The sequence below is a fragment of the Lissotriton helveticus genome, chromosome 1_1, assembly GCF_964261635.1.
Source record: "Lissotriton helveticus chromosome 1_1, aLisHel1.1, whole genome shotgun sequence".
Lineage (NCBI taxonomy): Eukaryota > Metazoa > Chordata > Amphibia > Caudata > Salamandridae > Lissotriton > Lissotriton helveticus.
In genome coordinates, this window is record NC_136057.1 from 2,110,711,491 (window position 1) to 2,110,739,400 (window position 27,910).

The window sequence follows — 27,910 nt, forward strand, 5'->3', positions numbered from 1 at the left end:
TCCTAAAGCATCCATAGCCCACAACACCTTCATTTCACACAGAAGAGCTCTGAATAGTGGCTCATTTAGAATACAGATTATACCCGCTATTACGAGGTATGACATTCAGGGTGCAAATGAATGCGGCCCAATAACCGAGCCAAAATAGTTTTTAATCAGGAATTACCAGTGCTAATTCTTGTTGGGGCAATTAGCCTGCTGTGAGAAAGAGCCTCATTTTTTTCCATTTCTGTGAGTTTCTCTCACAAGGAGACACCCGGGGCCTCTCTTTATTTATTACATGTCAACCCCAGTTCATTGTATATTGCAACCATTTACTTTGTATTACCCTGTATTCGTACAATTTTTCCGTGCTTTCCTTGTACATTGTATGCTATCCAAAATGTGTGTAGTGCTCTAATACCCCTGGGTCAAGTCAGCGCTACATAAAACCCCCCAAAACTATATATATATCTAGAAGCATCTGGGTGCATTGCCCCTGCAACAACTTAAAGGTAGTTGTGGAGTTACTCTCAGGCCTCTTCAACTCTACTGTAGATTGGTATTCCAGATAGATCTGGGACTCCAGTGATTGGAGACACAGCAGGACCGTTTTGCTTCTTGCTTCAACAGCCAACTCCCTATATTTGTGAGATCACACCGAGAGCCAGAAGCCTGGATAAAAGATGTCTTTCGTCAGGACTGGTTTCAAACGCATTGCCTTATTTTTCTCTCCTTCCCAGAGTCGTACTTTTCGTTAAGCACTTCCTCTGCAAAATGGTCATGATAACATCTCTCTGGCCCTCCCATGCTTGGTTTTCTCATCTAACACAGTCAGCAACATATTACACTCACCTTCTCTTCAACTCACATCTCTTCTCTTGTTGTGGAAAATCTCAAGGGGATCCTGATAATGATCAGATTTTTTGGGAGTCCCTGGTTGACAAGTGCTGGGCTTCAGGAACCAGATATTCCTACAGCTCTACCTGGGCAGCTTGGTTTCATAGCATGGGTCAGGATTTTGATCCCAATGCATCCTCTTCCTATGGTATAGTCAATTTCCTCTCTTCTCTTTCTTCTGAAGGCCTTTCTCACAGGATATTAGTATCCGCTGCTCAGTTATTACAGCTCACCTCCCTGTTTAGGCTTCGCCTGCACAGCGCTTGAGAAATCTATTGTTTTTAATATAAACTTAAAAGGGACTTCGATCCCGCCTCCTCTTACCTGGCTTCTCATTGGTTCCTGTGCGTGCTGCTTACTTTTACTCCATTTCAATTGGCTGTAGCATATTTTCCTGCATTTATAAATGCTCGTGCCCCGTCTGCTTCTCTTAGCAGTTTCCAGTCGCTGAAATACTGTTAACATCCGCTTTGGGCAAACAATTTTTTCATACAGTTTTGCCTCTTTTCACTTTTTACTCTTGCAGCAGATTTATATAACAATTTATCACCAGTGAGATTACGGTATTTGCATAGAATAACATGATGTTGCTGCTGCCGAAACAAGAACCGGATTCCCCAGCTCTAGACTCTGCAGCTCTGTCCGCTGCACCACATCCTCTCCACTCTCGCGTTTTTTGTCAGGGAGCTCTTTCCTTCTCCCAGTCGATAATTGATAAAAACAGTACTTTACTCATCAGATTGGCGAAAACAATGCATTACCAAGGCTGGTTTTAAATATATCTCCTTGGACAATGACTCATTTTTGGTGTCTCAAGAAAAGCATTTACCTCAAATGAACTCATCTTTCTGCTGTTCCTCGATCTGGGATTTCTTCAAATTTCTTTCCTTTCTGTCTGTTTCCTAGTCTCATTGCTCTCCCTGAAGAAACCCCCATTTAAGTTTGTCAGCCTGATGTATCCAATTTCTTAGAGATATTTCTGTCTCTGGTATGCTCTCTTGGCTGATGGCGCAATTTTCTACATTTCAGCTCACACCAAAATAGTCTTTCCTTAAATTGTCATCTTCCTTGAAGTGTAGATATATTGTAATTCTTATCTGTGTTCTTATTCAAACCTGCTTCTTCTCTCTTTTAAGTGTTGCAAGCAGTTCTCCTGCACCACCCTAGCTCATAATATCTGACACCAGAGCGGACACCGCCTCTTTGGTGATCATTTCATCCACAGAGCCATGGCTTCAAATAACTCCTTCACTGGTCTATGATTGGTGGACATTTTTAAGGATGCATATTGGTCTCGTGCAGCAACCGTTAGAACTTTCTACCAGAAGCCAGATGAAAACATGGGTGACCGAGCCCTTTCTGGGCTTTAAACTTGCATATCGTGCCACTTCGTTGTAATGTTATAAACCATAGATTTTCCTGGTTGCAGAGAAGAGGCAATCAAGGTTTTAACAAATATAATGAAATGAGCATAATATCTAACCCACCGATCGGTGTTTATTTTTGTTTGTATGAATTCTTGAACTTTAGAATTCTTGATCTTTGTATGAGTATTTCTCTTGAGACCCCGTTGTATTCTAATACTTGCACTTTCTTTCAGACTCTTCATAACCAGGGCATACTTCTTGATCAGACAGATGCTCAGGTGGTGCAGTCATCTCCTAGCATCTTGATAAGCCTCATGCTTAAAACTGAACATCATGATCCAGCTGTCCCTGATTTACAGTTTACCTTCATCATATTTCCACTACCCCCATGGCATTCTACAAGTTCGGTTTCAACATGGTCCTTTTGTTATTCCTGTTCTGCACACTTCCACTTGTTTTTACCCTTGGCAATAAGAGGGGATTACTGATGTGGCTACTCCTTACATCCCATGATAACATTGCAATTTGTTTATTTTCTCATCAACTCTATTGCTGCTGCTAGGATGGTATTATTGGGATTTGCCTATTAAACTTAACTTAATGTCTTTAATAGAATATTAGCTTACCTCTTCAATGCAGCTAGACAAACCCCCATTCTTTTTAGCAACTATTGAACCAAAGATTAAGGGCCTTATTACGAGTTTGGCAGTCTTGCAGTGGGCCACCAAGCCAGCACCCCGCTGCAAGACCCCCAAACCTGTAGTCAGACCACCTGCCGGATTATGAGTTAATCCTGTGATGGTGGTCTGCTGCAGTGGGCCCACATCGGTGCGTATCTAAGGCACAAAGGTGTACCTTTTAGACATGCACTGCTGAGAGACCGCCGCAGCCCGTTCCTGCATGGAAAGCAATGCACAATGTTGTACTTTTCTTTCTGTGCAGGAACATGGGATGCAGAAATACAGGGTGGAAACAACATGTGCCCCCTGCATCCACTCCTAGGCCCGGAGGCAACAAGGGGTCCTCTAAAAGCACCCCGAGTTGCCTCACTGCCATCCTTTCCATGGCGGGCTCACCACCATGGAAAGTATGGCGGGGAAGCAATTCGTAATATGCTTGGCTGTGCAACCGTCGCGGGATCACGGATACCTGCGGGGTTACAGCAGGCCTGTGGCGGTTCAACCGGCAAAAGTAATAGGGCTGGTGGATCCCCAGTCTGGCGGTCCACGGACGTGTCGTAATAAGGCAGTAAGTAACAACCGAGCTACTAGCAATCCCCGTAGGCAAGAATATCAGCTCATGTGCAGATCCTTTTCCAACAACTGACCCAACCCTATGGAACTCGATACATACCCATCTGCACTTTCATCACCACAACTCTCCACACCAATTGCCAGGCACATCATCATGCGCTTCAACACACCCCCTTCCAGATGCACTTGTCTGCCGTCTGTAGCTTGGTCCATCAAAGATACAATCCTTGTAATTGTGCCGTGGCTTGCATTTGTGTACATTCCAACTATGCAATGCAGTGGCGTGTCTAGTTGGTAATAGTGTTTGTAAGGTAAGTCATAAACAAATGACGTATCAGCAAATTTTTTTGACACCACAATGACATTCCTCTTTTTCAAACTGCTTGAGCTGTTTCTACAATGAATGCATCACCATCTACTACAAGTCTGGTCAAGATAAAAAAAAATAATCAAAAAGGGCATTACTGTATTCTATAATTGAGACAGTAAAGTAGGCCAGACGTAAACACATATTGCTTAATTTCTTTTAAGAAAAAGGAGGTGAAGCTCACATTCATTTTGCATATTGTTTCTTAAAAATAAAAAAGACTTTCTAGATGCAGAACAATCTATCAAAAATTGTGCGCATACCACTTCAGAAAGTTACATTACGAAGTGCAGTTTCAAATAGCTGTAAGCCAACCATGACTTTCGATAGGATCTCTGCCCCAGACAAAATGTTGACATATCTGGCTTGCAGCAGAATATTTAAAATATGACGTAGACTAGACAGGATCTATGAGTGATATTAGGTGGCGCCAATTTCTTTATTAGAGACAAAAAGTTCACACCCCATTAGAATGGGGAGATAAATTACAGAAAACACACTATTCACCCAACAGCTCTAACTGCTATGTTTCTGTGTGTTCACACTAAAATATGGTCTAACTGGCTATTTATATCGTAGATTACAACAGTTTTAATTCCAAATTACAATCATTTGTTTCAAGTTAAAATGTAGAAAGCAGTAATCGCACATTATTTTAAAGTGTATTTTGTCCACACTAAATGTATTTTTAATCTTTCCCAGAGATCAAATATCAAATTTCTTGATTCATGACCCCCAACATAAAATTATACAGCCCTGTAAAACAACCATTTTCAGCCTAAAACAAACATTACACAGTCATCAAGAATTCTCTTTTGTCCAGTTCCTCAGAATGGCCTCCGCTGAATCAAGTGTGCTGTCTTTCTGTAGGTGGAGGAGAGAACCAATAGAACACATTACATAAAGGTAATAGTGATGGGCTTTTAAAGCTCATTTCTAAAACGAAATCATTTCTTTTACAAAGAGTTCATTTTCAAGTTTTAATATGCATATTACATATACAGTCCATTTTCTTAACACTTTCCTTCTTCAAGTACAATATTAACACGAACTTTGAGTATTCAAGGACTCGTTCTGCACATGTGTATTTTATTTTGGACCTGCAGTGTTAAAAAAAAAAACCACAAAAAAAACCTAAGAGGTCGCCATTTTTAGATTACGTTGTGTAAAGATAATGAACAAGTAGGTCGTATCTTCATAAATAGGACAACAATGAGCATCAATAGTTAAGATAATATATTGATGTTATCGGCTTGCAACTGCAGCACACCACCGCAACACACACAGGCGACACCTCCACTGTTGTTCCTCAATACAAATACAAACGAGCATTCCATGGACCTGTACAATTGTTTGGCCTTACCTAAAGGGCCCCCTTCAACTTGCAGCTCCACCCCTACTCATCCGTAGCATCTACAGAAAGTGCAGAGCTTCGGGAAACCTAATCAGCAGCCATTTGCTAACAAAAGGTCTTATTGAATTTGTAAAGGGAGCCCTTTCACCACAAGCTCACAATCAGCTGCTCCATGAGCCAAGGTCATTCGGCTGCTCTTGTCACTTCACTATATGTTGTTATGTTATATGGTATTTATAAAGCGCGTGGCTACTCCCAGGAGTGAAGAAAAATTTTTCTTCCCTTGGTAAACCGATCTTAAGTAGGACAACCTAGAGTAGGTGTCTTGGCCAACCTAGTTTTGAGCCCACTGAAATACTTCCCTATCTAATACACTTAAACAACAGTGATGTAGTTCATTATTTATTATAAAAATATATTCGTACAAATACAGTTGAATAGTTAAAAACCGCTCACAAAGAGCCAAATGATAAAAATACACAAACAATTTTGCTAAAATACAATCAACAATACACGTGAATTTCAAAAACAATGTAATTAATTTGCATTTGTGAAGCTAAAAGAATAAGAAAGAGAAAAGAGAGACATATACAGGACATAAAACTTGTCAATTGGTGTTGCACGTTTTTAGGATTTCATATAAACACAATCCTGGCAATATATAATCATTGGTCTACAGGCTAGGTCTTTTCTCCCTTGATCGTGCTGTAGGGCGTCGACGCGTTTCGATGGTCTTATTGATAAGTTACCATCTTTATCAAGACTATAGTAATAAGTCTCTCCCAGTTATATGGCACTGGTTGGTTGCCCGTAGTATAGAACTCCTGCAGGTAAACATATTGCCATCAGTGTCTTACATATAGTTCATTCTAATTCTTACATTACTTTTCCATATTAAACATATTACCCTCAATTTCTTACATCCAGTGCATTCTACTTGTTACAGCACTTTTCACTGTTGATATTCACATTGCTGATATCCTAACATTTCTGTGATATTCACAACACTTTTTGCCTAGCATATCTCATGTCATTGTACAACATCTTGATGAGCCTCAAATCATAATCATGCATCTTTATCCAGATGATATCGCTGCTAAAAGAGTTTAGAACATCCTAACTCACTCGTATACAATTGGATAGCCTCATTATTCTATGTTGGATCTATCCACCCCTGTTTGTTACCCTCTAGGAACCCGTCTCGCAAGCTTCTAATTATTTACATGTAAGCATTCCTCTCTGTTTGCTAGAACTGTTCTTCTTTTATCCCTTCTTGGCAGGTAAAAGCCCTCGTCCCTAGATCATTCCTAATGCATATGATTTTTTATATAATTACCTTTTACATATTCCAGGGTTTCATACTTTTTCTGCTTAAGTGATCGGGTTCTCATCTTTGTTTATATATACTGGAAAATAGATAGATTGTTATTAGATATTAATGCGACAAAATAATCATGTATTACTTTTTTTCTAGCGTCAGTTGTTTATTTACCCTCATATCTTCGTTCTCTAACCGCCGTTTGTTGGTTTTGGGTGGGTATCCCTCTCGCACTCTTTACTAAAAACGAACCCTGTATATCCTTTGGATACGAAACAGAGACCGAGAGTTATATCCTTGATTTAAACATATTATATTGTATGGCCGCACGTTTTCAAATGGTTAAAACACATCGCAATTACCTTTGATTTCTAATTTTGGCAGTGAATGGTCCGTTACACTATCCACTTTGCAAATTTTTCAGCGGTATTCTCACAGGACTGGTCTGTTAATTCTCTGCAAACCACAAATGTTGTGTGGCATATTAATTCCTACACCTATGCCATTGCACTCCCTATTTAGTATGAGGATAACAACTCTTACCCCAATTGTAGAGATGTCGCGCCTTCTGCTTTTTTCTGGGGCGGGTACCTCTTTCTGGTTTCTCCCTGCACACTCCTATCGAAGTGAGGTAAATGGTATAGGGGGTTAGTACTCTATATCCATTTGGTGCTGTTACTGTCTAGCTACCTTTATTCTATTTCTAATGGGGGTGGGTTCTTACCGGTGTGGAACAGGACCCTGGTCTCCCGCGCCCCTCATATTCCTCAGTAAAACGAACGCCGACCTTCTTGCGCCAAAAAACGAATAGACTGTTCGGCGGTTTTAGACCTAGTATAACTTTATCCGGTTACAACATGAACAATGCGATTACGAAGACGCTGATAATATAACTCCAATGGAACGCGTGTTCCCTTTAAAGTTGTAACAAAGATGGCCACGTTTCAAAGCGAGGCTTGGAACTCGCTTGAAACGCGGAACTAAACACGGGTGCAATCGCGGGTCAATAATGAGAATATACGACTCACCTGGCACAAGACTTTAAGAGCCAATAGCACACCTTAACATTTAATATAAATAGGGTCTAAAACCGCCGAACAGTCTATTCGTTTTTTGGCGCAAGAAGATCGGCGTTCGTTTTACTGAGAACCTGAGGAATACGAGGGGCGCGGGAGACCAGGGTCCTGTTCCATACCGGTAAGAACCCACCCCCATTAGAAATAGAATAAAGGTAGCTAGACAGTAACAGCACCAAATGGATATAGAGTACTAACCCTATATACCATTTACCTCACTTCAATAGGAGTGTGCAGGGAGAAACCAGAAAGAGGTACCCGCCCCAGAAAAAAGCAGAAGGCGCGACATCTCTACAATAGGGGTAAGAGTTGTTATCCTCATACTAAATAGGAAGTGCAATGGCATAGGTGTAGGAATTAATATGCCACACAACATTTGTGGTTTGCAGAGAATTAACAGACCAGTCCTGTGAGAATACCGCTGAAAAATTTGCAAAGTGGATAGTGTAACGGACCATTCACTGCCAAAATTAAAAATCAAAGGTAATTGCGATGTGTTTTAAACATTTGAAAACGTGCGGCCATACAATATAATATGTTTAAATCAAGTATATAACTCTCGGTCTCTGTTTCGTATCCAAAGGATATACAGGGTTTGTTTTTAGTAAAGCGTGCGAGAGGGATACCCACCCAAAACCAACAAACGGCGGTTAGAGAACGAAGATATGAGGGTAAATAAACAACTGACGCTAGAAAAAAAGTAATACATGATTATTTTGTCGCATTAATAACAATCTATCTATTTTCCAGTATATATAAACAAAGATGAGAACCCGATCACTTAAGCAGAAAAAGTATGAAAGCCTGTAATATGTAAAAGGTAATTATATAAAAAATCATATGCATTAGGAATGATCTAGGGACGAGGGCTTTTACCTGCCAAGAAGAGATAAAAGAAGAACAGTTCTAGCAAACAGAGAGGAATGCTTACATGAAAATAATTAGAAGCTTGCGAGACTGGTTCCTAGAGTGTAACAAACAGGGGTGGATAGATCCAACATAGAATAATGAGGCTATCCAATTGTATACGAGTGAGTTAGGATGTTCTAAACTCTTTTAGCAGCGATATCATCTGGATAAACATGCATGATTATGATTTGAGGCTCATCAAGATGTTGTGCAATGACATGAGATATGCTAGGCACAAAGTGTTGTGAATATCACAGAAATGTTAGGATATCAGCAATGTGAATATCAACAGTGAAAAGTGCTGTAACAAGTAGAATGCACTGGATGTAAGACATTGAGGGTAATATGTTTAATATGGAAAAGTAATGTAAGAATTAGAATGAACTATATGTAAGACACTGATGGCAATATGTTTACCTGCAGGAGTTCTATACTACGGGCAACCAACCCATGCCATATAAGTGGGAGAGACTTATTACTATAGTCTTGATAAAGATGGTAACTTATCAATAAGACCATCGAAACGCGTCGACGCCCTACAGCACGGTCAAGGGAGAAAAGACCTAGCCTGTAGACCAATGATTATATATTGCCAGGATTGTGTTTATATGAAATCTTAAAAACGTGCAACACCAATTGACAAGTTTTATGTCCTGTATATGTCTCTCTTTTCTCTTTCTTATTCTTTTAGCTTCACAAATGCAAATTAATTACATTGTTTTTGAAATTTACGTGTATTGTTGATTGTATTTTAGCAAAATTGTTTGTGTATTTTTATCATTTGGCTCTTTGTGAGCGGTTTTCAACTATTCAACTGTATTTGTATGAATATATTTTTATAATAAATAATGAACTACATCACTGTTGTTTAAGTGTATTAGTTAGGGAAGTATTTCAGTTGGCTCAAAACTAAGTTGGCCAAGACACCTACTCTAGGTTGTCCTACTTAAGATCGGTTTACCAATGGAAGAAACATTTTTCTTTACTGTTTAAGTACCCTATTCCCCTGGTTGCAAGGGGGTCTCTCTCAAATTTTGAAACATACTCCCAGGAGTGTCCCGGCTATAACCTGTGCCCAATGCACAGAAGGCAGAAAGGAAGGTGGGGAGAAAAGGAAATACAAATCTGAGGGGGGCTGAAATTGCAACAAGGATGAAGGAAAAAGTGAACAAGCAAAGCAATTAAAAAGAGAGACAATGGAAGGGCAAATACGGAAAAAAACATACATAGTGGAATGTGAAAGAGTTCATGTGGAAAAAGTGGACAATGCTAAATTGGTGGAAATTAATATATCGTAGTTTAAGAGAAGGAATGAGAGAAATCAGCAAAACATAGCAACAAAGGTGAAAGGAGAGGCTTCAGACAAAGGGAAGCAGCTTGAAACAAAGGGTAGAAAAGGAAAGAAAAGTGAAAGTAATGAAAATAAAAAGAAAGCAGAGGGAAAATATAGAAGCCTTGGGCGATACAGGTAAAATATGAGAGATGCAAGCAGAGGGTAATGCACCTAATGTACAGGAGTGTGTGTAATCTAACACCCTCTGACTAACCCGGGTGAAATAGTTCAGTGGTAAATATAATGACTGCAGCCATAAATGTGTAGGCCGCAGGTCACTGGTCCTAAAAACATTCACACAGCCTGATGGGTTAATGCACATACTGTTGAGGTGTATGTTTCATGCCTCCATCACAGGCTTAAATCATAGATAGATCATCGTGTTTAATGCCCCTGCTGCAGGAATGTGCACGTTGGTATTGGTCCTAGTGACAGGTGTGCCTCCCAGGTAGGGCACTTGCAGTGTGAGTTATGTATTAGAAGAGTCCTAGGGTTAAAAAAAAAGGTGCTTGAAAAAATTAAAGAAAGTGTGCATTATTGCAACACTGTAGAAACCAAGAAAATGTATGCCTTATGGTGCACCATGAAAACTAAACAGTAGTGTGCATGATTTCATCACTGTGTGTTGGATTATCTGTGGATTGCTGCATGCCATTGTTTGGGCATATTTGCAGGACGGTAGCAGGCAGGTCAGAGTCGGAGGACTATCGTAGACATGGAGAGCAATGAGCATAGCTGCCAGTGAGCGAGTCTGGCACAGGTGCGTGAGTGTGTAAAGTGTTAATCTGTTTTTAATATCAGGTCCCAACCCCCACTCTGCAGTAGAAACTAATGCTATTTGAAAGGTGTTATCGGATAAATGTGCTTTGAAAGTTCCTCTGCTAGTAAATATTTTTAAAAGTTGTGATGAGACGCAATTCGTTTTAAATTGTCTAAATTATTCGAATAATATTAACGTAGTGCAAAGGTGATTCATCAACAAGTTTTTCTTAAACATGGCTCGGATAAGCAATAGTTATGCACAGAGCTTTAGCTTTACGGCACTTCTAAATATACCACTTACTACAACATTTCAGTTAAAAAACATATTGTTGTGTTAGTCAAAGGAGGCGTAACTCGACATCTGCCGCTGTATATCTTTGTTTGGGGTGTCTTACTCCATGTTGTTATGCTTAACAGTTATTGTATGTTGTGCTGTTGGTCTGTGACTTTGGGTGCAGTTGTTGCAGCCTACAGCATCTTCCTTGCAGTCTTTGCTAATAGATGTGTGTCGTGCTGGCGCATCAGTTGTGTTTTATTTTCTGCATGTTGCGGTCCGGGGGGGTGGTTGCGTGTGTGTATGATCTATTCCCATCTCTAATTGATGCTAGTGTTACCAGGACTTGTGCCCTGCTGCCTCTTTGCTTATACAGGAGGTGTGCCCATATACACAGAAAAAAAAACGTTCACTCTCTCAATGCACTGCTCTCCCCCACCATATACCTCTCCCATTATACCTTCTACACCCACTCTGACTCATCCCAAACCTCACTCTACTACTATCATCTCCAAAATAACCCTTTCTAGACTCTTTCATCCTCTGTCCTTCCTGGCTCACCCCAAACTTCATTCTAAAACCCTTCCTCAGTTCTTCCCTCATGTACCCCTCCTTTGACTCACCCCAAACGTCTTTTACTACTATGATCTCTCTAATCCCTTTTTAGAGACTCTTCCCTCCTTCATCTCTCCTTTTTACTCATCCCAAACTTCATCTTACTGCTTTGACTCAGAAATAACATTTTCCAGGCTCTTCCTCCTTGTATCCCTCCATTATCCTATTCAATCCAGCTAACCGACTCACAGCTCCACCGCTCAGATTAACTCCTATTTCCATATACTAATCCACCACTAATTCTTTTGGGTTCTGGAGTAGCGTACGACGTGCTGAAAAGGGGTAGTAAATGCTATATAAATGCAATTCCAATACTATACCTCAACATTCCAAATTATTGGGAGCAACACCCACAACAAATATACATAGGATACCACAAATTGACACTTTGGAGCGCAGTGGTGTGAGAAAAAAAAATAATGTGTGAAGCTTCAGATGAGTCATCACTAAGGTGAAAGATTCGTTTTAAGCAATGTCGGCAATTTGTTGTACTGTGAAGTGTACCTAAAGATTGAGAAGGTAGTTATAGGCTCAGGCTCTTGCTAGACTTGGCAGCCAATATACATACCTTTTGAAGCAACATGCATATACAGTAAGGTGTACATAAATCTGTCTTTAATGCATTTATAAAGCTTTTTATTGCAAAGTCCTCTGTCCCACAACAGCTGCTTGATTAGACACTGTCTCCATCCAGAGTTAAACTTTGCTTGCAATCTTTCGACTAGTAGCAAAAGAGGGACTTCTGTGTAGCTGACATTGGCATAATCCATCTACAGGAGTTCTGTGCTCAAATGTATAATATTTAACTTATTGACGCTCAGGGCATTATTCCAAGGCAGGCTTACGGTGAGGTTGTAATCATTTCTTTGTGGCCGAATAGGGATGCTGTACCTCGAGTTCCTCTCCCTGAGCAGTTTTGACCCTGGCACCAACCTAGTGAAACATGCTTAGGGGAACATGGCACATAATCGTGAAGAACATGCAGGAATCAGTGCAGAAACATCAGTACCCACTGTAATTACAGTACTTACTGAGTAGAATTACCAACGCTGTAATATCAGTAGTTCTTGGTGCTGGATTACTGATGCATTTTTTTTAGCCCCTCGAGTAAGGATAGTTTATTTCATTTGAAGTTTAAAGGATAGTACTTATGAAACACCACTCTTAGCCTTTGTACTTTTCTCACCCATTTTGGTTCACGTCCATCGTCAGTGATCATCTGGTGCCATGAGCTTTAGAATCGAAGACAAGCATTTCTGTCATTGTTGCAGTAACCAAAAACCCATCTGTCCTGACCTGGGTATCAATGAAGCAGACTCTGGCAGATATATACTTTAGCCTAGCAAACTAGGGCTGTTTTTTTGCAGGTTGATTAGCAGTTGGGTGCAACTGACAACTAACGGGTACATTATTTTAAGCCATGGCAGGATTGCTGTTCGATGAGAAACAGAAGTAAGGAAAGGGATTTTGCAAGACAGTGATTTCGAGGAGAATATATGGTTCACAGTCCCCTCCTGCCTTTGGCGTTCTTTGGTCTAGGAAGCAAAATATTTGTGAGTTCAAGAGATCAGAGTCTTACAGGATACAGCGTTGAATGGTTTGTGTAGATACAAAAGTATCAGAAACGCTTGCAAACAACTCGTTTTTCTCAAATGACAACTGTTTTCTCACTTAATGTAATGCACTGAACCCCCCAAATTAAGTTTGACTTAATGTTATGTTGCAAATAGACTGTCAAACCATCCATTTATTTACAGGAAGTGAAGGTCTCCGTCCAGGAGAGCACTGGAAGGAAAGTACCCGGGCCGGATGGGGTCCCAATTGGCATTATTAAGTGTAACATGGATCTTTGGGCCCCACTGTTGACAAACATTTATAACAGCCTGAACAGGTCATTTATCCCCCCGCGCCTGGGCTTCCTCAGTCATAGTCCAGATCTTTAAAAAGCGCATGGTGGAGCCTAACTGTTACCGCTTGATTTACCTGTTCAATATACCAGCCAAAACTTTATGCAGAGTCTTGTATAATATAGTAGTAGATTGGGTCACTGAAAATAACGTGTTACATAAATGTCAATATGGATTCTGCAGTGGTATAGGTATCAATGCCTCAACCTAAACCTGTGTAAGAACAACAGGAGTAAACCCATAGACCACGTCGGGATGGGTGTGAAGTTAGAACAATAACATTTCCCAACAGGTTTCAATTTAAGACAGTTATGTAATGTATGCAGTCTGCATTACAAAAACAGGCGACAAGGAGGCTCATATGATTTAAAGGTATGTTATTCAACAAAGTAAAAGAGGGGTGTTACACATGGTAATACAGTTAAACAGCACTGTACAGAGAAAATCATGTGACAACCCGAGGGCACGTGGTGAGTGAAGACTATATACACTTGGTGGAAAGTGAAGACGCAAGTGCTAAATAGTGAACAGCGTGAACGACGCGAAGTGACAAAAAAAATTACAGTGATGGCTCCGCAGGGTTAAGTTAAATTCACTTAAATCGTGGAATAAACAGTTATACGGGAGCACAAAACGTAAATGAGCGCCCTAAAATTGCGCTGTGATGTCGACGGCGTTTCGATCCCCGTGAGTCGGGATCGTCATCAGGACAGGGTTGTCGATGTTAAGCAGTGTGGCTCACGTGGTGTGGATTCCGTGAGTCACTGGACGCCCTGGTCTCATCAAAAGGTGCGGCGTCCGAGGGAGGAACGCACAGTCAATGGCTTTGAAGATTGGGCCACGCCTGAATAGATCACGGCGGCCGAGGGCGTTTAGGGCTCTGGATCGGTAAGCGACAGTCCACTCTAGGAGGTCAATGATTTTAGATTAATTCCAGGACATCGATGAATCAGTACTTGACTCTGTATTAATTTCGGTTTTATTCATCTCAGCCTGTTTATATCCAGATTGCTCGTTATTATTATCCCAAACCTGATGAATGTATGCATTTTACTTGCATGCTTTAATAACATATGTATTTTATTGCTACTTTTACACGTCTTGAACGCTTTTATGGCTGTTCACAGCCGAATAAAGAGAATTTGGATTCGAATTGTCAAACCCTTGCATGCGGTGCGAATTTTCGCACTATGCGAGTAATTTGAATAGTGGGCGGGATTCAGACGGCCCCCGGCCGTCCTCCCACACACCCACCATGACGCATGACGGCCGGGGGCTGTCATGAGCATGCAAGGGGTTAAGCAGCAACAATAGCATTCTTTAAGGTTTTGGTCATCAAAAATAGCACAGAACAGAAATGTGTGACAGGAAAATAATTAAATAATTTTGGTTTGAAAAGATCGCACAGAAAAGCTAAAGGTCCACAATTGTACTTGGCAATTGTGCAACAGGTGCAGCAGCACTGGGGCCCAGGAATGTGAAAGCCCGCTTTCTCCTACTTGTGGCTGTACTTTGCCCATAATTACTGGAAGGGTGGCCCATGTACCTGCTTGCCTTAGGACCTAGGTCACCCTTGCTATGCAACTGTAAAGAATCTCCTTTAATTTGTTAATGATGGCTTCAATTTAATCTAGTGATGCGGTAAAATGTGGCATCAGACCCTTTGCTACATTAGAAAAGTAACAGGCAACAAGATAGGCCCAGACTTAGGGTATCTAAAATCACCTTCTGGAAAAAAAAAATACTGCACCTTGTTGTTTTTCTCGGACAATTTTACTGCCCCATTTAGGTTTGGAATATTGAGAAACTTGAGGATGTTCCTGAAATCGGCTTGCTTTCCCAATTACTGATTTGTTTTTCCTGTGTAAAAACCTATAGGTACTAGTTGGAAAGATGTTACCACCTGGAGGAATCTGTGTCGGGAAAAAGACACTGAAATGTAGCAAAGTTGCACAAATCGGAATCGTTAATCAACTCCAACCTACTTGGAAATGCCCCTGGCACCTGAAATAAGGGCCTTAATGTCGAATGACATTCCTGTTCAGTATTCACAGGATTCATATTAGTTCATGTTGATTGAGGAGAGAAGAGTCTGAAAAAGCATAAGATAGTATCAAAAATTTCCCTAATCGACCAAATTATTTACATACAAGGATTACTTCACATCGTTTTACAATTCAATTCAAAAAGTACACCTTCTAAACACAGCAGTTTTTATCAAAAATACATTTTTATTTGTATCAAAAAATTATTCATTATTTTTTATTATTTTCCTTTTCTTTTTTTAATTAAGTCCATTTAACAAATAACAGAAAGTAGACTTCAGTTCTACAGTGCATATGTTCATTGATACATATTTTTCTTCTAATTCATACTGTTCACTCAAGATGTCTCTATAACAATGTATGAGACCCATTCTAGTGCTGGGTCTCATACATTGTTATAGAGACATCTTGAGTACCTAGTTGGGATATAGTTGGTATTGATGATGTGAGAGTGAAAGTAGTGGTATGAGAGTTGATGTGCATGAATGAAGTGATCCAGGGGGATTTAATTAGGATTTTTTATGTGATTGTCTTAGAAACAGTTTGAATTAGAAGAAAAATATGTATCAATGAACATATGCACTGTAGAACTGAAATCTACTTTCTGTTATTTGTTAAATGGACTTAATTAAAAAAAGAAAAGGAAAATAATAAAAAATAATGAATAACTTTTTGATACAAATAAAAATGTATTTTTGATAAAAACTGCTGTGTTTAGAAGGTGTACTTTTTTAATTGAATTGTAAAACGATGTGAAGTAATCCTTGTATGTAAATAATTTGGTCGATGAGGGAAATTTTTGATACTATTGTATGTTCTTTCTCCTCTTTTTCCCTGACCATACGGTCTCATAGAGGGGGTCCCTTAATATTGCACTTGAAAAAGCATACGATACAAGAAATGAAGTGATGGGGGAGACTTTTGCAGGAAGATTCTCAAAACAATGTTATGCGACGAACCACCAGACTGGATACGATTACGGTTCAAATAAATACGTTTTGAGGTGAGTCCCTATAACAGGTGAAAAGATTTCCACATCTGAATATCTAAACTGTCTACGTTGTTGTGTAGCAAGAAGTCCTGATGCTGCTTGGGTACACAGTGCAAAGTCATGGCTACTTGATACAGCTATTTTTCTGATGAACCGTTGAAGCTACTTCCATGTGATTGAGCAGTAAAGAACTTGGCCTCCTGTTGCTGTATGGCCTTGGGTGCATGCTTCTGCAGGATGCATAGGGATTGATGTTGTGGCCTGACCCCAGACACCAAAAACAGATGTTGTGCGGATCCATGATGGATATTTGTCCATCACAGTTCCTGTAGGGTCTGAAATCTGAACGTTTAGGGGGTAGCTCCCTGCATTGCACCCAATAAGAAAATATGTAAAGTGACGAACATCATGAAGAGAATTCCCTGAGGAGAGCAACGCTCTGGATTGGCATTGATGGCACAGGAAAATAGGGACTGATGCCAGGTCCCAATCTTTTTTTTGTATTTTTATTATAAAAGGTGTATTTCAAATTCATTTCGGTGGCGATTATTATAGCTAGAGTCTATATTGTTCCAGACTGGCTAGTCTGATCCTGCAAACCTTTTGGCAATGATAGGAAATATGTGTGGCCTGTTCTCTTATAGAACATTTCATGTATAAGAGTAAAGAGAAAGAAGGTCTTAGGAGAGGCCAAGAGATCTGGAGCCCAGTAAGGTTTTCATGTGATCAATATTAATCTATCCTTTCCGTATGGAGGTACAAATCCAATGTAATATGCTGTTGAACGCAATGTAAGATATGCTTTTGTATTGCCTGAATCTGAAATAATGATTTCATTATTGATGTATTAACTTTTTCACCCTAAAAATTAAATGTTAGCAAATGAGTGACAAGAAAGATATCCAATGGTAAGCAATGATCTGACTCAAAGACCACTTTAATATTGGTAAACAGTAGGCGAGATCTAAACATGGCAAACAGTTGCACTTCTCTCTACTTCAGCATACTACTCTCTACTTGGAGAATGTCAGAGGTTTTATGTACTTTGTAATGTCTTGGTGTCGCCTCTTCACCCTTTTCTTTGGTTTTATATCCAAATAGATTCAAAGGATTAATGGTGTGCTTGACAATGTTGCATCTCTTTTGTGAGAATGTACGTCTTTCATTGAATCCAGCTGGGCAAAAAACTGCCTTAAACTCAACTCTGACAAAGCACACGAAATGACCTTCAAAGGAAAATCCTACTTGTGACCTCATAACTTTTGGCCACACAATACGGACACTCCTAGTCCAGGGACCACCATTCATAATTTGGGCTTCACGCATGATCCAGGTTGATCCTTTTCAATCCTGGTTCATTTGTGGCATTTTGGGGGCACATATGACAGAGAAAATATGAAATACAGTGTTCAGGTAAATGTAACCGTACTTGAAAGGTAATGCTATTGGCTTCTTAATCGTGCTTTACATTATTTGGTTTACTTTTTTAAAAGGAAAACTTTATCTTTGAGAGCATCACATCGGAATAAGAGCATTATGTATAAAAAAAACTCTGTAAATGAAATCTAGAGAGATCACTTGGCCCATGCACTATACTGTTATTTTCTAAAGCCATCTGTCAAAAATAGTCTACTTTGTGGTGGAATGAGCCATTTTGGGGGTGGGCTTAAAAGATAAATAATATTCTAGATATTAAAAACTGCAGCTAGATTGGAGAAACGTGCAGTTTTTTTCAGCATTTTGCATTTTACTCTTTTCACAGACTCCGTGCAGGCATTTACAGAGGTTTACAAGATAAGATTATCAACAATTTCAAAAGTATCAACTTACTTTGATGAAGCAAAAACGTATATACTTTTCAAACTGCGTGGTAGTTTCTGGACCACAGAATGCGCTTATTGGGATAGCTGCCAATTTCTACAAAAATGAATAAAAAAAACGATTACAATGAGCAACATTCTAACAGCCCACACTAATTCTGTTATGCTAGATGTCATTTGGCCTTTTTGTTATACATGCATATATAATATACATTCTGAGTTTGGTGAATTACTTTGCTGGTAAAGCCTCAAGTGGTAAATATTTTTTACCATGGTTGTTCCCACTGGTTGGTTTTACTAGGGTATTGATGCAAGTTTTGTATTGTTGGAACAGAGGATGGTTTTACTGATTTCTAAAACAACATGTTTTAACCCTTTCCAGCATGTTTTGCACACAAAAATTCTTCTGAATTATAGGTGGAAAGATTTCTGTGAGAAAACCGCTTGTGAAAGCAGCAATATGTATTGAAGAACAAGTTACTTATCTTCAGGAAAACTCTTTCTGGTGGATACTGTATCAACCACAGATTCCTAACCTTGTGAGTAACCCTCAAAGACTAGGCAGGTTCTGGAAATGTTCACAGCATTGCTCCTGTGCACCAACAGGTGTCGTTGTGCAGCTCAGTGTTGGCTTCATCTTCCCCGCAAGAGTGATACATAAGAACCAATCCAGAATGCTGGCACTCCATTGAACATAGAGTCATACAATTGAAGAGATGTGACAGTGTGTGGATCTCTAGATTGGGATCTTTCTACAGACAGAACAAGAGACAATTCCACAGAATGGGGAGGTGGGCCGGTGGAGAGGAATCTGCAGTTAGAGTATCCACCAGAAGGAGCATTCCCGGAGGTAAGTCATTTTTTCTTCTAACGGATACTTCTAACTGCAGATTCCTCACCTTATGAATAGACACCAAAGCAGCAACTCCCAAGGCAAACTCAGGCCGGTCGATAAAGGGGTCCGATAAGGGTCATGCTTGAGCTCTACTTTATTTAACATTCATGTGCCTCCCCTCATCAGAGCATATGGGCTTGATATACTGTCGTATACCGACGCTACTCAGCTGGTCAGGTCCTCTGATGAAGATTTTGACAAAGTGAAGGACGGGTTCTCAGCTGGTATGAAGGTGATTGCAGAGTGGATGTCGGATACCTTCCTCCTGTTGAATTCAGGGAAAACAGAGATTACTGTTTGGGAAAGCCCAAACCATGTGCACTCCAGATTGGTGGCTGCAGGAGTTAGGCCCCATCCCAATCAAGGTAGTAAAAAACCTAGGAGTCAAGATAGATCAGGACTTTGACATGAAAACAAGTCCAAGCTACAGTCGGTACCTGCTTCTACATGTTACACTAACTAAAGAAGGCATTGTCATTTCTTCCTCTATCTGCCAGGAAGACCTTCGCACAGGATTATGTTGTGAGCCGGCTGGATTACGGCAATGCTCTACTGGCTTGTGCCAATGAGTCATTATTGTAGAAATTACAGTTCGTGCAAAACACGGCAGCACGGTTGATTTGTATTAGACCATCTAGAACAGCCTCTTCTTTCCTTTTAAAATCTCTACATTGGCTGCCAGTAAGAATAGATGTGGTGGAAGATCTTCCTCCTATTTGGCCCCCATCTTTTGGAACAAATTGCCATTTTCTGTTAGAACCTGCTCTTGACTACAGTAACTTTTGGAAAGCACTAAAAATGATACAGTTTTAGATTTAGTTTTATCTTTTTTGTGCTGACTGTGCGCTGAGAAGAGGTGGAAGAGGTGTGGTGCAGCGGCCAGGGTGGCAGACTCCCGAACACGGGTGCTCACGGTTCCATCCCCGGCGCCAGTGGCAGGTTAGCCCAGCACCTTGTGACTCTGGGCAATTGCTTGCTTAATCTTCCCGACAGCCCCTAGTGCGAGGACAATTCGGTAGCGGCGCACTTTAAAAAAAAAGAGCTACCCGGGTCGCGGTGATTCATGCACGTTATCAAATCATAACAAAAGATGAAGGGTCTGTGGTGTGGCTCAGACCAAAAAGTCTTGCAGGACCGAATGAGCAAAGTGCCCCTCCCTGGCTAGTAAGTATTCTATTTATTTAAGGTTTGATCCACTTTAGACACAGGGATTAATTAGACAAAGACCATAGACAAGCACGACTCCACTTGCCATAAATTACCACAATGATTTAATGATTATGAACACACAAAGAATTCATTGTGTTCAGTTACAATAATTACAAGTGAACAATTTAACCTAATTTATTGTGCTAACACCATTTGTTAACACATACATATGAAAAACTCATAAAAAATGATCACAAATTACAACACAATAGAATTCTAATGTAGCCATGTCTTGAACATGATTTATTGTATGGTACTGTTCGAGACAGGCTTATTTTGAATCTTGGGGACCGACATCAATAAAACTGGTCAGTTCACTGTCCAAGCCGCTGAGCCGCAGTCCATCCCCATTTGGGGGACACAATTTATAAGTACCCCACCGCTTCAATATTAGGCCTTACTCACAGAGTCATGTGCCCCCAATGTTATTGCTCCAACGAGTGCAGCACTCATACAGGGTCAGATCTAGGACCCACACTCACCAATAAAACGAAGGCTTTCCTAAAGAGGCCCTACTATAACTTTTCATTACTTCATGCCTTGGAGCATCACCCAGGAGAGTCACATTTCAGGACACATTTCATATATTTGGTGATATGAGGACCATAAGGAATTCCTGATTCTGGGACAAAATGACCATGGGTAGGCTTTGCAAGAATCACTTTTTATCATGACAAACAGTAGATTAAGCCAAACTCATGTGAACAATGTGTGTCTAACTCCAAGAAAAGATACCGGTGTCCTGTAGTAATACTTTGGTTTTGCCGCGATGAAGCCCTCATTTGACTCGGGTCCCGTCACTTAGGTTGAAACGAGTCAGCACCTCACTTGTGAATGAGGAGCATACACCATTTATGGCACTTTTTAAATTGCTTACTGAATATTGGGAAACTGCGGGTTTCATTCTATAAGACTTTGGTCCTCATCAAGGCACTACATGAACTGCAGCAACAAATCTTTAAAAGTAGTTTAAAACATGTAGCAGGTGCAGACTACATAGGAGTGTTCAGTACTTTTTTTCTTCATATTGTCTAGTATGTGGAAAAATGTGGTACTATCACGATAAATTAGGTTAAATTACTCACTTGTAAGTAATGTAACTGAACACAATTAATGAACCATGTGCGTTAGTAATCATTAACTCATTGTGGAAATTTATGGCCAGTGGGAGTCTTGTTCTTTGTCTATGGAGCTGGCTATAAAGGCATTACTGCTTCATGAACATCTGAATGGATGCCACATCATGGCTTGACAGATGTTCCGAGCACACACTGTGCATAGCAACGCAGTCGAAGCGGCCTTGATCTGGTCAAATGAGCATCAGGCCCTCTGGAGACTTCTTCTTGGCCAATAGATAGCAGATCTCAACACAGAGGACCATGCACCTTATTTGTCCTTTTGTACACTGCTTTACCCTTCTTTGTCCCAGAGTACAACACAAAGAGCTGATCATCCATGCAATGGTCCTTGATATTATCACTGTAAAAACCAAAGGCTTCTTTGAGGTTCAAACGATGAAGTCTCTGCTCTTCAAGCGATTAAGTCTCCTCATCCTTCAAAGGGTAAGGCGGAGCAAAAAATGCTGGAAAAGTAATGGATTGGCCAACATGAAAGGGAGTCACACACTTTGGCAGGAACGTCACTCTGATTCCAAGCACTAGTCTGTTCAGAAAAAAGTGGCCATGGCGCCTGAATGGACGGAGCTTGTAGTGCACTCATGCAACAAAATCAAGCTATCGCAAACAGTATGAACATTTTAAGCGGCAGGAGACGAAAAGGACAGCAGAGAATAAGCTCCAATTGAGTACGTATAAGAAATGTGAGAACCAAATCAAGGTCTCAGTAAAGTAGACAAAAGGTTTGGGTGGAATCATGTGAAATAAACATTTAAGAAAACACATCACAATAGGTGATTTCAATAAGGACGGTTGATCTGACAAACTCAAAAAGGTCGAAAGGGTTGATGGTTACCTTTAACAGTTCCCATGGCAAGTCTTTGCAGTGCTAAAGACAGCACAAATAACAAAACATCGGACAACTTTATGTGTGATGGGTCTGTATAGCGGGAACTACACCAGGCTACAAATTTATCCCAGCACCCAAAGTAAATAGATTTTGTAGAGGAATACTGGCCAATAGAATCGCAGCCATGACTTTGGGAGGGAAATCAAAAATCAGTCAACTCTTGCGGCTCAATCTCTACTCATGGAGGTGTTGAATGTGCAGGTGCAGGATCGTGCCCTGCTGCTGCAACTGAAGATCCTCCTGAAGCGACAACATGATTGGAGGACAGCTGCTCAAGCCTAGAAGTTTCAGGACCACTGTCTCCTGGCCCAATCCAGAGCCCTGGGGATAATACAGGCCTGGTCATTCTTGATCTTTTTTAGAACTCAGGGTAAGAGGTGTAGCTGCATGAAGACAAAGAATGTGTCTAAGACAGAAAGCCTTCTTGGAGCTCCAGTGTGTAAAAATGTAGACATTGCACGTTCTCTGCAGTGACGAAGAGATCGAGCCAAGTTTCTCAACATTGCTGGAAGACGACCTGTACCACTTCCAGATGGAAGTGTCATTCGTGATTTGCTAGCCATCGGCAGCTGAGTTCGACTGCCCTGGCATTCAAAGATCAGGCTAGGAGGTTTACATCCAGGGAGATACCCCGACAGCTCAGCCAGTTAAACATCAACTGAATGGCCTGTATCCCCAACAGACTAATATGGAGGCAGGTCTCCACCGTAGACCACAGTTCTCTGATCACAACCTCTTCCAGGTGGCTTTCCTAACCCAGCAGTGATATCAGTCACCACCGTCCGCTCTGGGTTTAGAAAGAGAAAAACATCTGCTGCTGGCCAGATTGTGGTCAAACCACTGCAGGTCTTTTGCAGTCTCCTCCTAAACCTGGTTGGAATCCGACAGGTTCCCTTGGTGCTGAGCCCACTGATACCTTAGAGACGCCTGCAAAGCCCACATGTGCCATTTAGCATAGTCCACAAACAGGATACAAGACACCAATAGGCCAAGAAGTCTCTGAGCCACTCTCACTGAGACCCAGAGCCGAGACTAAAACATCAGAATCACAGCACAAATGTCCTGAGCTCATTGAACCAGAGGGAAGGCTCAATACTGCACTATTTCAGGAATGGTTCATATTAACGTAAGCATCTGTGAAGGAGTCAAATGTGACTTTGTCCACAGTAGTCTGTAGCGGACACATAAGCCAGTTGTCAAAGTAGGAAAAAACAGGTATACCTGCCCTCTGAAGGTGTGCAGCGACCATTGCCATCACTTTCATGAACACAAAGAAACTGAAAATGTTTTTGGCCCAGCTTGGACCGCTGGTATCACCTGTGGTGGCTGCAGAATGGGATTATGAAAATAAGCATCCTACAGGTCTAGCGCTACCCTCCTGTCTTCTTGATATTGGATCAGATAGAACCTGGGCCACCTTGAACATTTTGAATATGTCTGTCAGGAAGAATTTGAGAGGGCAAATATCTAAAATAGGACAAAGGCCTTCTTTGGCATCAGAAAGTGACAGAAATAACATTCAGTCCCTATTCATGGTGCTGGAACACTCTCTATGGCTTTTTTGTCCAAAAGAGTTTGGACTTTCTACTGTAAAATGGACAATAGTCCCTTGATAGCCGCTCTGAATTAGGTAGAATATGCACCAGGTCAGACAAGAATGGCAGAGCGCAACCCTGTTGATCAATTTGGCTGACCCACTTGATGCATTGCTACCTTGGAGTAAGCAGTCAGTAGTGTCCAGCCCAGAAATAATGTACTTCGCAGCATCTTTCTGATCCTGTATGTTCTACACTAAAGTAGTACAGAACTCTCCACATGACCTAGCTGCCCATATCCCACAACACATGCCAGTATCTTCCAAAGAGGTATTAACAGAATGAAGGACGAGACTGGCAGAAGACAATATCCATTTTCTGAATGTTTCCATACATTCTGATCCCTTGTCGGTGAACTGTAGGAGATTAGCTAGTATTCAGGCGGCTCATAGAGGTCTGGACAACCAGGCTTTCAAGGTTAGGATCTAGAGTCAGGAGGGCAGTGTATAGTAGGACAGGTCTGTGGCATCTGACCACTTGCATATTTACTGGAGAGAGAGATCAAAATGTGGCCCAGGTGCCCATTAACATGTCAGTGAGATTTTCTTTAAAGTGAGAAGTGGTTCTATGGATACTTGTCTGGGTTGCAGAAATTCCACCCGCACATTAGTCTTGACCTCAGTGGATGGTAACTTAAGGTAAAAAATGTTGGCTGGAAGACCACAGCAGACGGAGAGGATTCTTCTATTGAGGGACCGGGGGGAACTAAACCCAGCGTCACTGGGGGTGGTCCAATCAACTGGCCTCCTGTAAATCCATGTACAACTTAACATCATTGTAATATTGGGCATCATTCATCATATCTCCATTTTCATCTCCAAGGTTATGTTTGTTTTAATCAGTCTGATCCAAACAAGTTGTGGAGGGTTTGGAGGTGACTCCCCAGTATGGGTAGTGTCCGGATTCAGAATGAGTTTGGACCGATTGCGTCAGTGCTGGTGCATGACGTAACTTCTGTCGAGGTAAAGTTGGATTATTTTAAGAGTCTGCCAAATAATTAGGTGTCAGTTTTAGTACCAGGATTCGAGTCATATTGGGCATTGGCACCAAATTCAGGGCAGACCACACAGTGAGGTCAAGATACATAGGACAAACTGTACTACCCTTCTTGAAATAAAAGTTGATCAAATGTGTACAGTAGATAATTCGATCCTAGATATTAATACAATTCAGAACCCCTACTGCGAAAGTCTGAATTAAACAATAAATTAGACAGTCCAAAAATAAAGTACAATTTCGCTGGTTTCAGGAAAACATATTCAATCAAAACACTATCAAAGCATGCACACTGAAATAACCTTCATGAGAAGATGGGTTTAAACATGTTTTATTGATACATTTGTATGTGCTGTTTGAAAGGATAGTATCACCTGCCATCAGAATTCATATATGTAGTATTAAATAAACTATCAATTTTAAGCTAACAAAAAAAAAATCTAAAACACAAGATCAATTATCTAGGCTGACTAGCCTTGTTTGCTCCCAAAGTGCTTTCACTAGGAGTCACATGTACAAAGCCCTTCATGGTTTTTCCCAAACCTGCAATTCACAAAATTACAAGGTTTGAGACTCCAAAAGTGCAGTTCACAATGTACAAACGCCCTTTGCAAATCGTAACTTGGGGTGGCATGCAAGAGGTGCCTGCCTCCTATTTCCGTGCCGCAAACAAATGCATCACTGTTTTGTGACCTGTGTGTGGTAGAAAATCATTGACCAGTTACAGTCCCTCGAGTTTGGATGATAAATGATTTGCATTACAGACAAGGCTCTTTAAGTATTTTACTCGGATAGAGAGCAATTTGTAGAACTAAATGGCCTAAGATCCTCTTCCTTTGCATTACCTTGTGGGGTCCCTCAAGGGTCAGCCTACCCTTTTAAGTCCTACCCTTTTAAATTTGTATGTTACACCTTTAGCTCAACTGATCAAAACCTTTAGATTCACTGTAGTCTCCTATGCTGATGACACTCAAACTGTGGTGTCTGTCACAGAAAACCCGGAAAGGACTGCCTCCTGCTTTCATGATTGCATGCAACAGACAGGGAGATGGATGTCAAACAATTGTCTGATTGAACTCGGGCAAAACCAAGGTTCTGCTATTCGGTAGTTAAACATAGTCCTTGTCCCCAAACTGGTGGCCTCAGTAACTTGGAGCACTTCCAACTCCTGTCGTTAAAGCAAAAAATGTGGGAGTTCAGTTTGATATCAAACGCTCTCTCGAAGGACATACAATAACCATCACCTCATCCCGTTTACTGGTGTTTAAAACACTCTTTCCGTTTATTCCTATGGACCTGCGTAAGGCAGTGATCTCTGCCTTTGTTTATTCTAAAATTGATTACTGTAGTGGACTACTCCTTAATGTGCATAAAAAATCCTTACACAAGTTACAGATGGTTCAAAATGTAGCAGCCAGATTACTACTTGGGACACCTAAATACAATCAGTCTCCCATACTCTCCCATTACTCCACTGGCTTCCGGTGAAAAAGCAGATGGAGTTCATACTCTTTGGACTGCTTTCAAATCACTGCACCATGATAGCCTGGAATCCTTGAGGCAATATTCCCAGTGGAATATGCCATTAAGATCTCGAAGATCTGCATCCTTGGCTAATCCTTATTTCTAAAGTCAACAAAGCCAATTAGGGTGGTAGAAGTTTCGCAGTGGTAACTGTCAAACTATGGAATTCTATGCACTTGGAATTGAAGAAAAAATGTAACTTATTGAAATCCCGAAAAGTCTTCAAGAAATTACTTTTTAATAAATAGGTATGGCTACACAGATATAGTAAATCCTCTGCATGTTATCTTTATTAATAGGTTTCTAAATTGTCAGCGCCTAGACACCTTCGGGTAGTAGAGTGCTTTATAAATTGCAATTTCATTAAATGTCATTACAAAGAGAAAGTTGTTCCTGGGGGAATGGTCCTCTTTGGAAAAAGGAATGAAGCGATCTTCAGGAGATTCTTCATCGTTTTCAACTGAGGTATTATCATTATCTGAGCCAGTAGTCATTTACTAAAGAACAATATTTTGGTCTCTTTTATTTAAACAAACAACCTTATTGTGTTCAAATGATGGAAATAAAATGAAACAAGGATTAGATATTCTTGTTGAGTTGTTTTATCCACTTTGTGAAAATAATCCCCCTGCCGCCCTAACTTTACAAGTTAAAAAAGGAGCTGACACTTTCTGTGAAAACAAAATCACTAATCAGAGAGAGCCCTTTCAATCTCTCCACCAGATGTATCTTGACACAAATATTGGTCACTTTGGTTGAAAATCCATGCAATATGTTTCAGATAAACAAAATTATTTCTTGATTTTAGTTTAGCTCCTGGGAATTGTATAGTAATATTGCTAATTTCATTATTTTGTAAGAGCCAAAACAATCTATTAAGACATCTCAATATCTTCATTTGAAATTCAGACATTTAGCAATGGCTGATCCAAAAATGTCATTTGATTCACTCAACTATGTTTAACTTCGAGCTTCCATCTCTGCTTTCCTCCTCCAACAAAGGTAATTAGATTTGCCTTTTTTGTTGCAAGTGTAAAATCAGTTATATGTAATTCTTCACTGTTGTTTGTACAGTTATGGTTTCAGTGTAAGAACCTAAAAAACCCTGAAATTGACCAGTTGCTAATATGGTATACAATAAATCACACACACCCCATACACTGCTCATGACCTCACACATGACATTACTGAAGACATCTCAAGTGACGTCATGGATGTTCTCAGTGATATCACATAGAACACCACCAAATACTTCATTGTACTTCGTTGACAAGGTCTCTGTTGGGGACAATTTAGATATTATAATGGTTTCCACAATTTTTTTTTATAACGCTCACTTTCAGAGGTTTTATCTTGTGCCATCATCCAGAAGTGGTAACACACGTACAAAGAACGT

The 27,910-nt window shown here is 40.5% G+C and overlaps 1 protein-coding gene across 5 annotated transcripts in view; it reads right to left on the reverse strand.

Annotated features, from left to right (window-relative positions):
* Window positions 1–4,273: 4,273 nt before the first annotated feature.
* The window catches only part of KYAT3 (kynurenine aminotransferase 3), a 548,094-nt gene continuing 524,457 nt past the window's right edge, over window positions 4,274–27,910 (reverse strand). For all 5 annotated transcript variants that reach the window (XM_078646064.1, XM_078646028.1, XM_078646047.1 and 2 more), the window contains 2 exons: window positions 18,281–18,367; window positions 4,274–4,730 (listed from right to left, as the gene is read on the reverse strand). In XM_078646064.1, coding sequence (XP_078502190.1) covers window positions 18,309–18,367 — 59 coding nt within the window. In that variant the 3' untranslated portion in view covers window positions 4,274–4,730; window positions 18,281–18,308. The remainder of the gene's footprint in view (window positions 4,731–18,280; window positions 18,368–27,910) is intronic.